Source organism: Lytechinus variegatus, chromosome 3 (genome assembly GCF_018143015.1).
Source record: "Lytechinus variegatus isolate NC3 chromosome 3, Lvar_3.0, whole genome shotgun sequence".
NCBI classification, from domain to species: domain Eukaryota; kingdom Metazoa; phylum Echinodermata; class Echinoidea; order Temnopleuroida; family Toxopneustidae; genus Lytechinus; species Lytechinus variegatus.
The window spans coordinates 38,321,949-38,337,081 of record NC_054742.1 but is presented as its reverse complement, the minus strand read 5'-3'; the positions used below and the strand labels follow the sequence as shown (position 1 = coordinate 38,337,081).

At 35.3% G+C, this 15,133-nt stretch overlaps 1 protein-coding gene across 1 annotated transcript in view; it reads right to left on the bottom strand.

The window, feature by feature from the left end:
- Window positions 1-4,391: 4,391 nt before the first annotated feature.
- LOC121410960 (cytochrome P450 3A14-like) overlaps window positions 4,392-15,133 on the bottom strand; it is a 32,012-nt gene continuing 21,270 nt past the window's right edge. The window contains exons 11-13 of the mRNA XM_041603369.1: window positions 6,658-6,795; window positions 5,684-5,846; window positions 4,392-4,640 (exon numbers count right to left, since the gene is read on the bottom strand). Coding sequence (XP_041459303.1) covers window positions 4,563-4,640; window positions 5,684-5,846; window positions 6,658-6,795 — 379 coding nt within the window. The 3' untranslated portion in view covers window positions 4,392-4,562. The remainder of the gene's footprint in view (window positions 4,641-5,683; window positions 5,847-6,657; window positions 6,796-15,133) is intronic.

Below are 15,133 nucleotides of genomic sequence, written 5' to 3'. Positions count from 1 at the left end.
ATTGATCGTAGAGCAGTTTTCTACGTTTGATTATATTGACTGTAATGCACAATCAATCTTAAAAATCAAGTGTATGATTAAGCGTTAACTTTTGTGTTAGGGGACCGTAATACTAGCGTCTGTGAGGATTGCGAAAGGTCCCAATTATCGGTTGTAACAGGCCCTACAGACTCCTTTGGGAGACTAGAGCTGTGTCATGCGATTTCACTACGGAATCAGTGCGGGCACTCAAATCTGTTCAACTCTGAAGCTTGACAAAATACAAATATCAGTTGTAAGCCCATAGATCATGTAGATAAAGCTTAGATGGCATCAGATTATCAACGATACAAAACCAGAGGTATCTCTCGTTCGATAATAGGGATTTTATGCAAATGAAACGGGGAAGTATTCAAGAACACGTACAGAAAATTATTGAAAAATGCCCATCAACTGACTATAAAAACCTAGCTGGAAGGTCTTTGTCGACAATAAGAGAGCGGCAGTTTCGGAGTTGATAATTTGCGAATAGCTAGACCTATGTCGTTCGTCCAGAGTCCAAGGCGATACTGCTATTTTGATTACCTTATTTTCCACAAAGACCTCTTGGTTGTGCTTTATAACAATAGTATTTGACAATACATTTTCTATGTTCTTGAATCTGTCTAGCTTCGTGAAAGTGAGTACTCCCTATTGTGATGGTAGAAATAAAAGTGTACGATATCGTGCGCTTTATCCAATCAGGGGAGAAGGCATGGCGGAGTGGTGTGAGGCGCCTGATGAGACACGCCAAGTTGGGGGTTCGATTATTGGTCACTGCATCTATGCCCCGGCCCCGAGTAAGGAATTTAATCAACAGCGCCATAAATGGAAATGAGAAAACATTCTTAATATTAAACTATGTGTGTATTTATTTAAAAAAAAATCGGTTTGGATAATTTTTTTTATAAATCTTCTTACTGTCTTCCCCATAGGCCTAGAGGAGTCCGTAAAATCAATTGAGCTTCAGCCTATATGGTACAGATATCGCACGATATTGAGATATTTGTGCAAAGACTTAATCATGCACTGATAATTTGATCGATCTGATGATTATGAATGTTCAACATGTCTAACCAAAACCGAATGGTCACTACGATCGGTGGTGCGTCCTTATGTTTCCCTGCGACAAATTGGATATTTGGTCGTTTAACTCTATATAAACCCTTATTATTCAATTGTGAATAAATGACATCACCTCCAGGTCGTCTTGTCCTCTTCCCAACTAATAAATCTTTGCATATACCCTGCCCCGTAATATCGGGGAGTTTTCTGAATCGTAGAAAATCTGTGGTCAAAATCCCTTCGTGATAAAGAAGTCTTTGTCGAAAATCGGTGAATCAGAACAGCAGTTCGTCTGTGACTCTAAACAAATGACATACTTGCAATTTTTCGTCAGCTCCAAATCTTAATACGATCAGCTGCCCCGGATTACAAATTTTCGACAAAGGCCTCTCAGCCGTTCATTGTGATTTGAAAACTCGCTAATCGTACAATGTCATCAACAAGAGTTTTACAAGGGGTGCTATTCTTGTCGTCGTTGATTCTTAGTTCATCCATTCACTTATCACAGACAACGAAACAGTACATCCCATTTTTTGTTAAGGTGCGCGAACCCCAGATTCAGAATTCGCTGTTGGACAAGCTGCCCATTGACAAGACGCGTTTACGCAGATGTACGGAAGCTTAAAAGTGCCCCAAGAAGCCGAAATAATAGGACGTGAAGACGAGAAGATGTCATGTTCCGAATGCCCAAACCCTGACGACTCTCAGTTTGTGTATTTACGATTCGGCTTTATCTTCTAAGATTTTGGAAGGTATGTGATGACACAATAATTCACTTCCAGTATTTTACTTTTGCCCGCTATGCTACTTGATGAAACTGAACAATTTCTGTGGGTAGCAAGTCGTTGTTTTTATTTTAGTTTTGATTTTCATTAAATGCTGCAAAACTAACAACTTTTCAAGGAAATGTAAGAAATAAGAAAACAGAACATTGAGCATCAATTTAGGCGAACAAGTTAAATCTATACTATAAATTGTGCAACTGAATGACATAGGTGAATCTGAGACTTATTACATTAAAGTCTTTTACACAGTAAAGATAACATTTATCAAAAAGTTTCGATATATTTTTTATATATACATTACGCTTAAAAAGTATATAGCAAAAACAGTATTTAATTTTTACTCATAGCTTTCTATATAAAATATTTATTTGCACAGTATGCTATTACTTTCTCTATACATGCCTATCTTTGAGACAAAATATTCTACTTAACATACTTAAATCATACAATTTTGTAAATATAAGAGAAATACTACGCAACTATAGTATTTTTCAATATGTGTGTTTGATTTTTTTTTTGCAGAATCATTATTTAATCGTAGGCCCTGTACAAATCTACTGCATATCCCTATCAAACTAATTTCAAGGATGAGATAAAAACGATTAAAATTCAACTTCTTTTCCGTCGCAGGAGCCTCTGGAGCTCAATTGAAGTATCCGTCAAGGTATTAGTCATTTATACTTTTTTTATTTATTCATTCATTTATTTATTCAAGTCCATTCTCAAATATATTGAGCATATAAAAAATATCAAAAATACATAAAGAAACAAAGATACATAGTCAGATGCAAGTAAGATTTTTTTAAAGGCTAAGATTTTGGATCTTTACTATACATGCATAAAAAATGAACATGAAATGGGAAGCTGCAAAAGAACAAAGCAAAGGTTATGTCGAGGCAGTCCCTATGGACAGTAGCATATTTTAGACTTGTACTTAAAAATAAACATAATAATTAGGAAATATGATGGGATAAATTAAATTAAGATGTTGGATGGTTGAAAAGAAAGCTTTTCAGCTTGGATTCAAAGGAATTCAAATATGAAATCTGTTTAATGTTACGGGGAAGAGAATTCCAAATGCAAGGTCCTTTGAATTTAAAAGAAAAGGAAGATATATACAAGACTGATGTAATTTCAAAGTAATTTTTTTTACATATTTTAAATCATCTATGTCAAACCTTATCCAATTGAAGTGAAATCTATGTAATAATCTTTGTAATCCATGTAATAAATCATTAAAGGGATGCTCCGGGCTGAAAATAATATGATATAAACAGATGAAGAAAATCAGACGAACAAAACTCTAAAAATTTGATCAAAATCGGACAAGGAATAACAAATTTATGGCATTTTAATGATTTTTATTATTCCGGTAAAACAGTTCTATGCATTTCTTCATGAATATTCAATGAGCAATTTAATGGTGTCATATTCTCACTAGTTCTTTTGTATTTTATTATATGAAATTAGGTTTATTGTTTTCTACCAAGAACTGAAAACATTGGATTGACAGCTGAGGTAATGCACTAGATATTCAATGCTGCAAATTATTTCACTATAAAGGAGACACATTGTTCACACGTGTAAGAAATGACACAATTTCATATGATTTCATGTACTAACACAAGAAAAAAAGGAAAGTGGGGATGTGACATCATCAGCCCATGTAAAATGAATATTCATGATGACATGCATCTTTACAAAATATTGCTAAGCATTTAAAATTCAATAACTTCGTTATTTGTTATCTAATTTTGATGAAATTTTCAGCACTTTGCTTAGTGAACTTTACGCTATTTGTTATTTTCATCCCGGAACATCCCTTTAAGTGAACTGCTATAGACACCGTTGCAACATTTTGCGGCGCTCTCTTGAGCTACCAGACGTTGTTGCTGACGCGACATACTCATATAATGTTCGCCGATCACTTTTCAGTCGCTAATCTCTGGTGATTAAATTCGCGCACTGTTTGATCTTTGCAGATTTCTTACATAATATATCCATTCTCCACACTCAGTGAGCATAACTTATGCTAAGACCCCCCCATCAGACGGCAATTTTACGTTTTTGTATACGGTTTGGAGAAAATTTTAAAGGGGCTGAATTCCCCTCTCCCGATTTAGCAGCCCCTGATTCGATCGACACCCGATCAAGATATTCTCTCCCAGGTCTTCATAGATTGGCAATGCGATCAAGGGTGGATCTACCTTGGTCGGTGCGGTGTCAATTATGGTCAGTTCCCGCTCATTTGACATTTTCAAATATTTCAGGTAAAAACTAGGTAACCAGGGCATTGGCGGCGGAAGCCACAAATTTTAGGAGGGGACAACCCAAAAAATGTTGACAAGCAAAAAAAAAAGAAAAAAAAGTTTTTCAACCCAAAAATTTTAGGGGGGACGTAGGAAAATAATTGACAAGCAAAAAAAAAGGTCATCAACAACAAATTTAGGGGGGACCGTCCCCCCCTCCTCAAATTTAGGGGGGACACGTCCCCCCCCGCTTCCGCCGCCTATGAACCAGGGTGTTGGCGAACGAGGTAGACTTATGCCGATCATGGTAGCTTTGACCTCAATTTCCTTGCCAATTACTCAAGCAGTGAATTGGTAACAACCGCGTTAATTTTGTTAGTCATGATAATGACCCTTTGCATAAAAATGAACGAAGAAATATCTTTGATGAAAAATTGAAAACCAATTAGTTTCGCTCGACTATACGAAGAGAGAAGCCGCTGGGGGGAGCAATAGTTGCCCCGGTTCCCAATTTTGGCGGTATCTGTAAAAGAAGAAAAATAAAAGTTAGATCAATCAGTCCAATTTACAATACTTTAAGAGAAACAATACATTTCAATTCAATTTCCCGATTCAAATCAATTAATGGCTTAATGCGTATAAGAATCTACTACACAGCAAAGGCTGAAATTAGCATGTTTACAAATTTGTTTTACAGTTTCTTCAAGTAATAGTATCAATTATAACTAATACAGATTTTGATTATATGCTAGAATTAATTAAGATGTACATTAATATTATCATATTCAAAAATATCAAAGAGTAATTGTAGACAGGGATTCAATTCAATTCAAAATTGAATGCATATACATTTTGTGCAATAAAAAAAAATCTGCTATCGACGAAAAGCTTCCCTTTGGAATGTTCCTATTCCATAGACTTACCAGTGTGTTTTATTATTTCATTTTTGTTCATTTTATTGGATTTTATTTTTATTTTATCTTTAACAATTATTTTATTTTAGTTATTAATTCCTTCATTATTTATTTTTGTTGGGGTGGCTGGCTATTAGCCTCCCCAGTGAAGCATTTAAATAATGTTTCGTTTCTGGGGACTCAATATCCACAGCAGTGGTGTAATGAGCCAAAGAATTAAGGGGGCACAACTTGACGATGTGTGAAACTTCGAAAACGTTGAAACAATTTTGAATCGCCTTTTTAGATTGAAAATTTAATTTTGTGGTAAATTTTGACGTAAAAACAAATAATATAATTTCCCCTTTTCCCTTTGCTTTTCTTTGTTCTCCCTTTTCTTTCTTCTTTTTTTTTAATTTGGTCTTGGAATTTTTTGTCCCATCTGTATACGACAGGAATTTACAGGCTATATAAAATTCGGGTAACCTTCATGAGGGAACTCTCAATTTCCTGCCTACAGCCCTTTACATTGGCATGTACCTTTTGATAGACATTAAATAAGACCCTCATTTCAGTTCAAATCGTCCGTTTAATTCACTGAAACTCTAGAGTTCAGTGGTTTAATATGAAAAGCGCCATTTTCAATAAAAATAGAAGACGTATATAAACTCACCTGGGTTTGAGGGCAGGTCTCGATCCGGTATTTCTGCAGAATTCTAATGACGACAATTTTAATTTCCATCACAGCAAACCTCATCCCGACGCAGCTCCTAGGTCCTAATCCAAACGGCATCCAAGCGCATGGGTGGTGCTTTTCACGATTTTCTTTGCTGAATCTGCTCTCATCAACAAAAGTTTATATCGAATGTTAGTTTGTAACATAGTTATCATTTTGTTTGGAAAGATGCTTTCCCAACTATCATAGTAGGCTTTTTCTTCCATCTAACAATTAGTCAGTCACTGTCTTGGTGTAAGGTTCTTTGACTCTTTTTTTTCTCGTGATACTGACGTCCTAGCAATCTAGCATTCATCGAAATTTGTGATCATTCAAAAAAATTTATCAGTCAATGTTCGAATAAAAAAACACAACGAAAATGTAAACAATCTGCCAAGTTGGAGCACGCGGAGGTTATGTGCTTTGGACTTTTGAACAAGTGATGGAAAACATAGTCAGATTAGCTCAATAATGATACTTATTTAAAGACAAAGAAAACGAATGTTGAATCAACGTTGAATTGAATTATATTTATTCGATAACATTAAAAATCAACGCCATAAGCACAAAGTTGTTTGAAATAAACAGTCAACATCTCTAAAAAGCAAAGTACTGTCTTCAGAAGTCATAGCATTTATCCTTATATTTGATGTTATGTTTACAACTTGTATCATGCCTCACTTTTGTTTCTAGAGTACGGCGCGCCGCGGCGCCTCGAGTTATATCAATTCTTTCGCCGCGTCAAGAATACATGAAAAATCATTCTCATTTTATAATCTGACACATCTTTCATCAGATTTGATCTGTTTCTCAAGAACCTTTGGCGTTTTAGTGTTCTTGCTGATATTATAAGACTTGGGAATTGGAATGGATGTGCTGTAAATCATGGGAGATATGATGTGCTTCCTTATACATGATGATAATGTGCTTACCTGTCTGGATCAAATACTTCCGGGTCAGGCCACAAGATTGGGTCACGATGGATGCTAAACAAAGGAATGAAGATTCGCATACCCTTTGGAACAGTAAATCCGTTGACAACAAATGTCTCGTTAGCAACACGATCGATGCTGTAAGATTGGAATATTATATAGGGAAGTTAAGGGCGTCTACAGTAACAGCGAAAAAAAAAGCTGGGTCGGGTTTTTTCAAACAAGCACAGAATAATTAAAACCACAAAACAAATGCCATTTACCCACAAGTAAACAACAACAAACATTTCATATTGATATAAAAATCATCATTCTGTTTTGTGCAGGGGTCTATTTGTTGAGGTTTTATGTTTTTCTTGATTTTATAACACTGTTTTTTTAAACAACCATAATTTTAGCACATCTGATGACAATAGAAAAAATCTTGTTCTACTCTAGTGCTTATAACCACCAGATCATGAAGTTACTGCTATGTTGTTGAAAGTCAGAAGATAGCCTACGTCGTGGCGCCAACTTCACTATTTGATTTTCTCGAAAGATGTGAAATTTTCACGTGCGTGCTGCGTCCGCGCCACGTCAATGTGAAGTTTTTTTTAGTGTCCGGTGTACCAACTGCGCGCAGAAACGGTAAGTGCTGCGTCGAAACGGTTCCCGCTACGTTCTGACTACATCCAGCAGATTACGCGACTTACTTGTCTCGTATATTTGGACGTAGCGCCAACTGATACCCCCATTACATCAACGCTACGTCCATGCAGTTCTTGCCGCGTCAAGGAAAAATGGCCATGGCGCAGTAGGAACGGCTACAGCGTACTTACAGCATAGCTAGAACTGTTTTGATGTAGCATAGTCTGCATGGTCTCTGGAGACCAATTTTCCGCCACGTGGGCTTTGAACATGTCCAAAGTCCACGTAGCGGGAGCACCGTCTGAACAGTGCGTAGTAATGACGCCATGAGGACCTACTAACAAATCCAACAACATAGCATAAATGTAGAGTACACGGGAAGAACGTGGCAACAACTCTGTCCATGTCTACTGCAACTGCTACTATGAGGCCATCGTGCACACCCACTTGGCGCTACGTCCAAATAGAGGAAGGTACAAGAATTCGGGCAAAATGCTGGATGTATATAATCAGAACGTATAGCAGGAACAGCTTCGACGCAGCATTGACCGCTTTTGTGCGCAAAATAAACCTAGTGGGAACTTCACAAGGTCTTGGCGAGGATGTAGCATACACTTGACAATTTCACAATTTTGAGAAAATCAAATGTAGTAAGCGCCGGGTGCTAGATCTTCTTCGGAATTTCAACAACGTACCGGGAACTTCACCTGATCTGTAGGACGTAGCGACAACCGAATGTGCGTGGTGACCGCGCAGTAGACATGGACAGAGTTGTTGCTCGTTCTATCCGTTCCACCACGTCTACGCTATGTCGTTGAAGCTATTAGTTGTCATTGCTGCGTCGTTAGGCCCCCATCTCACTAGGATGGCGATCATGGCGACCATGGCGATCTGTCTAAATCCCGCAAAGCGTAGCAGAATCGTCCTCGAATTCTATTTTTAGCCTGCGAGGCGATTGCACTACAACTTCACTGCGACGGACCTGCGCTGAAGGCGATGGTAATACGCTGGTAGTACGACGCTGCCACTCTCTTGCCACGATTTGAGGCAGATGTGATGCGCTGCTTCTGCGATCAAAGCGACCGTACAACGAGGCCCATACGCTAATTAGGACCTCGGTACGGTGGTGCTACGAATGGAACGATTGTGTTACGTTCATGATTTTTTTTTTTTTTTTTAGTAATCTTTTATTCTCTTCTCTCATAAAACACAATTGAACATAGTAAAATATAACGTTCATTACAAAGTTTGATTTGAACTTACAAATATGGTTACATTTGACAATTCTTAACAAAAATGAATTTAAACAATGTCATAAATAAATTCTAAATCAATTCAATTTGTTGTAAGTGTCTGATGTACATTCTTTTCTCTTACATTTTTATATATACATAATACATATGTTAATTGAAGCGAAAAAAAGTACAGCCTAAAATCAAATTATTCACCATTTATCACAAAGAAAACTCTGTAAAGAAACCTGTAAGTTTATTAAAATATGGGATTTATGAGAGAAGAATTACTATTGATAATCTTCGGACCTTCCCGCACACTCACATCCCACCCCCATCACACTCAAACCGATTCACGCACAAACACCCCCTGCCCACACACCCTTACACACACACACACACACCCGCACACATACCCTCACACACACATACCTCCACCAGATCAAATGCATTTCATCTGTCCGCATAAGTGTTAAGGCAGCTGTCATGAAAATAAGTGCATATCATGCATTTATTAAAAACAAAAACAAATGGATTCTGAGTGCCTCGTCATCGTGAAGTGTGAAAGTAGTCCCACTTCCTCAGGTGACCGGATAATTTTCCACGTGCCTCTGCTATTCTTTTTTCCTCCTTTTCATTTTCCAATATCTTTTTCCTTATCTCTTGAGGGGTTGGGGGTCTTCTTTTAGCCTTACTATACTCAAAGATCATAAATTTGATTAGAAAGATAATATGATTTAGTAATTGTTCCTTCCCTATATCAAAAACCTTAACTCCAATATGAATATCCTTCCAATTAACATTTTCTATTTGACGTAATTTAAATAAACAACCACAGTCTTTCCATAAAGTTTTTATGTATTCGCAGGTGAAGAATATGTGCTCATATGTCTCTTCACATTTGCCACAGAACGAACATAGATTATGTGTTGATAATTTAAATCTAAACAAATATTTTTTAGTATATACAAGTTCATACAGCAATTTAAATTGAAACTCCCTTAACTTGCTATTTAAGGTAGCTACCCTAGGTCTTAAAAATATTGTATCAGTATCTTTTTCAGAAAAGTCATATATTCTTTCAATGTTTTTAACAGCGCATGACCTCTCAGATTTCATGTTTAACAAAGCTTCATAGATTTTCTTTGATGTAACATTAGCTATTGTGTTCACATTTCCATGAAACATAAATTCGAAATTTAAAGCTGTGTCCCTGCATGTGTCTGTTTTCTTCAAGAGACATTTCCACGTTGCTGGAATATTTTTATATACTGTGTGGAGATATTCTATCTCATCTTCTTTTAATCCCATCCTCTGGAAGGCTCTAGATGATTTAAAATTACCCCTGTCATCAACTAAATGATGTATTTTATAAATATTTCTAAGAAATAAGCTTTCTTCAAATAGCATATTTCCGTCCAAACGTATAAATTTATTATTAAAGAATATCTCATTTCTTTTTGACGTTTCCTTTTTAAGCAATATTTCTTTCGTAGCACCCCATATTTCCAACAAACTTATGTAAAAGCTTGGTAGGGACAATCTGCACAAATTTAAAGATATGTTACTAAAAAGTATTAGTAAGCCTCCAAAATTACGTGTCCTATTTATAAAAAATCGTTTCCATCCTATTTTCGAATCTCCGAGTATGAGTCTCTTTAACCACACAATCCTTTGTGCAAATACAAATAAGTTAAAATCTATCATTCTAAGCCCTCCTTTTTCGTAATCCATGCACATAATGTTCCTTTTTATTTTGTCTTTCCCATTCCATAAAAATTCAAACATTAACGTTTCAATATCATGAAAAACCCAAGGTGGTACTGGGGTGAGTGACGATACAAAAATTATTTTCGAGAGTGCAAATGTTTTCAACAATTGAATTTTTCCCATTAGAGTGAGATCTCTCTGTTTCCACCAATTCAACAAATTTTTAATTTTGCTTAAGATCTCTTTATAATTTATCCTTTCCTGTACCTCCACATCCAATGAAAAAGTTATACCCAATATTTTAATGACTTCTACTACTTTACCAAAAGGCATTCTAACGTTTTCTTCGGAGAGGGGGCCTAACAGCAAAATAAAGGTTTTGTCTTTATTTATTCTCAAACCTGATATTTTTTCAAAATTTTCAAAGGTTTTTTCTATGTTATCTATTGATAACGGATCTTTTATGAAAAGGGTCATATCATCTGCATAAAGTATTTGTTTAACTTCAAAATCACCAAAGTGAATTCCACGTATATCGGAATTTTTACGAATCGAATGAGCTAAGACCTCGATACATAAAATAAATAGGGAGAGAGCGGGTCCCCCTGCCTTACCCCCTTTTCAACGCAGAAATACCCTGTAGATATGCCTCCATTAAAAACACAGCTTGAGGCTTTATTATATAATGTTTTAATCCACCTACACCAAGATGCTCCAAAACCGAACTGACGTAAAACATTTTGTAAAAATACGTGGGACACAGAGTCGAATGCTTTTTCAAAGTCTATTGCCATTAAATAGCCCGGAATATTATTTTGTTTCGTATAAAAAAATCATGTCGTCTATTAACCTTACTGCCTCTCCTATATTTCTGTCATTTATATATCCAACCTGATCAATATGAATAATTTCATGCAATACTTTTTTAATTCTTATTGAGAGAGCTTTTGCTAAAATCTTATAGTCGACATTCAGTAATGAAATTGGCCTGTAATTCTTAGTAAACAAAGGGTCTTTTCCGTCTTTCGCAAACATAATAATAACTGCTTGTTTTTGATGTGCCGAAAGTTCCCCCTTAGAAAAAGATTCATTTAAAGCGTCTACTATCAAATCTCCTATTATAGACCAAAATACTAAATAGAATTCAACACTAAGCCCATCGTTTCCCGGTGTTTTATTAAGTTTCATTTGTTTTAAAGCTTCCAAACATTCACCTTGAGTTACTTTTCCTTCACAAATGTCTCTTGAAGCCGGTTCTAATTCCGGTATATCTTGAAAAAAGGTATCTTCCATAATCTCGTATTTTTCGCCTTCCTGTTGCGAGTATAATTTACTGTAAAATCTTTGTATTTCCTGAATTATTTCATTTTGATTAAAACTGATTTTTCCTTCTATCATTAGTTTACGTATTACTGTTTTTCTTTTATTAGATTCCATCAGTTGAGTAAAATACCTTGTATCTCTTTCACCACTTTCATAATATGATGCTCTAGATCTTACCTTCACTCCCTCATTTACGTAATTATAAATTGCTTTTAATTCATTTTGTTTACCTTCTAATAATTCTATTTTTTGCCTGTCTACCTTTCCTAAAAGATCGTTTTCTAAAATCAATATTTCTTTCTCCAAAATCTTTATTTTTTCCTTCCGTATCTTAGCCTTTTCTTTAGAATATTTTCTTGTAAAACTGCCAATTTTCATTTTTAGAAAATCCCAGAGAACTCTCTTATCTGCAATTTCTTCTTTAAATTCTTCCTTCAATCTTAAAATTTCCTCTTTCATCTTTTTCTTAAAATCTTCATCGTTACATAAACTATTATTGAATTTCCAGTAAGAACTTTTAAATTTTAAATCAGATGGCAGATTATAGCAATGCAACTGAACTGCTGAATGATATGGTGCTAAGGATGGAAGTATTTTACAATTTGAAATAATCTCTTCTAAAGTTTCTGATACAAACCAATAGTCCAATCTACTTTGCATGAAAGGGTTCATTTGTTTGTAGGTATATTGTTTTTTAATTCCATTTCTTTTCCTCCATATATCTATCAATTTATATTCAATCAAAAAATCATTGAAAAGAGATTCAAATTTGGAATTCATATTTTGCTTACAAGTACCCCTATAATCTAGGTCTTTATCTCGTATCATATTGAAATCTCCTCCTATTATTATGGGGTAATTATTCTCATTTATTCTTTTTAATGTTGTATTGAGCTTCCTCAAAAAAGTTATTTGCTCCGATTCTTTCCCTCGAACTGGGAAATAAACGTTTGCTAAAACTAAATCAAACCCCTGTATGTTGCATTTCCAAATTATAAACCGACCTTCTTCATCAGCAATGACTTTTAAAACTTGGGCATCTAGCTTAGCATCTACAAGTATACTAACTCCTTTACTATGACTCGTACCATGACTGAAATATATATTTCCAACCCATTGTTTTTTCCACCTCTCTTCGATATCTTTCGTACTAAATGTCTCCTGTAAAAATACAATATCTGAACGTTTATCACGACACCAATCAAAAATTTTTCTCCTCTTTGATTCTTCTCTTATCCCTTTTACATTTAGAGAGATGAAATTACAATCAATGGATATCTTACTAGTGCTACACTCCATATAAATTATTTATAGGTAATAATATACTTGTCCACATTTTACTGCTTCTAAATACTGACGGCGAGGCACTTTCAAATACACATCTGCTATCCTTGATCCTAACATCATTTTCACTGAGACGTCCACACCCATGCGGACAGAGAGATACATAACAAACAATAACCATACATTCCCCACAAAGACACACCTCCCAATTCACACACAACAAAGGGAATCGCCATAGTGTCGTAAGCATTAGAACTTAACCTATAATTCCCGTATTCGCCCCCCCCCCGACACCTAGGAAAATGAATTTAAACAACAAAACGACAAAAAACATTAAAATGAAAGGAATCAAATGCCAAAATATAAAAAAGAAACCAATGCAAATATATGAGACATTATAAAGAATTGAAATTAAAAACCAAAATAATTTGAACTAATATCAATTATCTTTCTTTTTTTTTCTTTTGTATATTATTTGCAATATCTTTAATCATGTTAATAAACATGACATGCACGTTTCTAAAAAAAGAATAGATTTCATTTTTTTCAAAAAAAGGGCATCAGACCCGACAGATTATGACCTGTACCCGCTAACGATCCCTTTCCATTCTCACTATAAACCCCATGTCAGGGGCTACTTCCCCTTTAATAATTGTATCCCATTAAAAATATTCTCGATACAATGATTACCTTTCAAAAAAGCACAATTTTAAATTGACGACATCTTCGCATTCATGAAAGTTAGTTTTCCCAGGGTAATAATGAGGCGAAGTATTAATAAAGAATTAATTATAAACAAAACATAAAACAATGCACCTTTACGCTTGAAAGGCCGTTTTGTCAACGGTTTCCTGACTATATCTTAATCGAAATATAGGACATCCCCCTACAATAAGCTTTTTTATCCACCATCTTATCTGTTTCCTTCCTTTGTTATTGAGATATATCAGGTATATACAAAATAGTTTAAGCGGCTACTATTCGACATACTTCATCAGTATGCTTAGTTAAAAAAAGAAAAGGCTAACCATTTGTTTACCATTTATTTCCTCATTAAGTCAGCTCACTTGCCTAAAGCCCCCTTCCTAACTAATCATCAGGACCAAGGTTTGTTGTCATCATACCGGACTTAATCTTGTGAAAGAGTAACAATATCACACCCAAGGGCCCAAGTATCTATTTATTCCATTCTCAAAAAATCTGCTTCAATCTCGCGACCAACAACAGCACATAAGAGCCTGCTCAAGTTAAATTAACAAGAGGGCATTAAGGCATGATACCCCGGCATAATACCAAACAAATATTTTCCGACCCACCCTTGACGAGTGGCATGTATATGAGGTACACAATATATTAACTTCAAGCATTGATCTTCAGTTTTGAACGACCATAGTGGCATTCCGATGCAGTATATCTGACCACTCGTAACAATGTGGAATTTTCCCAGTCGAGTGAATGCAATGTGACTATCACTTAAAAAAACAATTAAGATAAATTTATACCCTTTGACAATTCACTCTTAATAATATGTTCAAAACTGTGGAAATACGACAGTATGCCTGATCAACTGAGTGTTGCCAAGTGGCATGTTTGAAACGTGTAACGAGCGATCAAACAACCGAGAAAATATGCCTAATCAATATAACACTTGACATAGCAACGATACCATTTATCTTGATTAATTCAATCAAGTTCAATTAACCATTAGGCATTTAGGCATGATGCAAAACAGTCGTTTTCCTATTCACCCTTGCCGAGTGGCATGTGTGAAAGAGGTACACATTGTATTAACCTCAATCATTGTAACTTTTAGAATGAACATAATGGCATACCGATGGAGATATCAGCTCCACTCTTACAATAATTGGAATGTGAAATTCTGGTGTACAAAGTATAAATACGGTATTGTGTCAAATCTTTTTCTAACCGACACTCCACCCTGATAACTGTGAAAATTTGGATGAATAAAAAAAATGATCATTTAGTTTTAGTTAATACAAGGCACGCACAATTTGCGGAATGACATGACTCTGTATAAATTCCGTTGGCCAATGTTTAAATGACCAAAAATAATCAGAGTAACAATTCCATTCACAATAATGTGGAATTTCCCTTGTCAAGTGGAATGTAATGTAAACTATCATTAAAACAATTAAAGTAATTTTATACCTTCTGACATTCCACTCTTAATGAAAATATATTCAAAACTGGCGAAATACGGACAATAAGGTATACATGTTCAACTGAGTGTTGCCAAGTGGCATGTGTAAAAACGTAACATGCGATCAAACAAAAAAAGT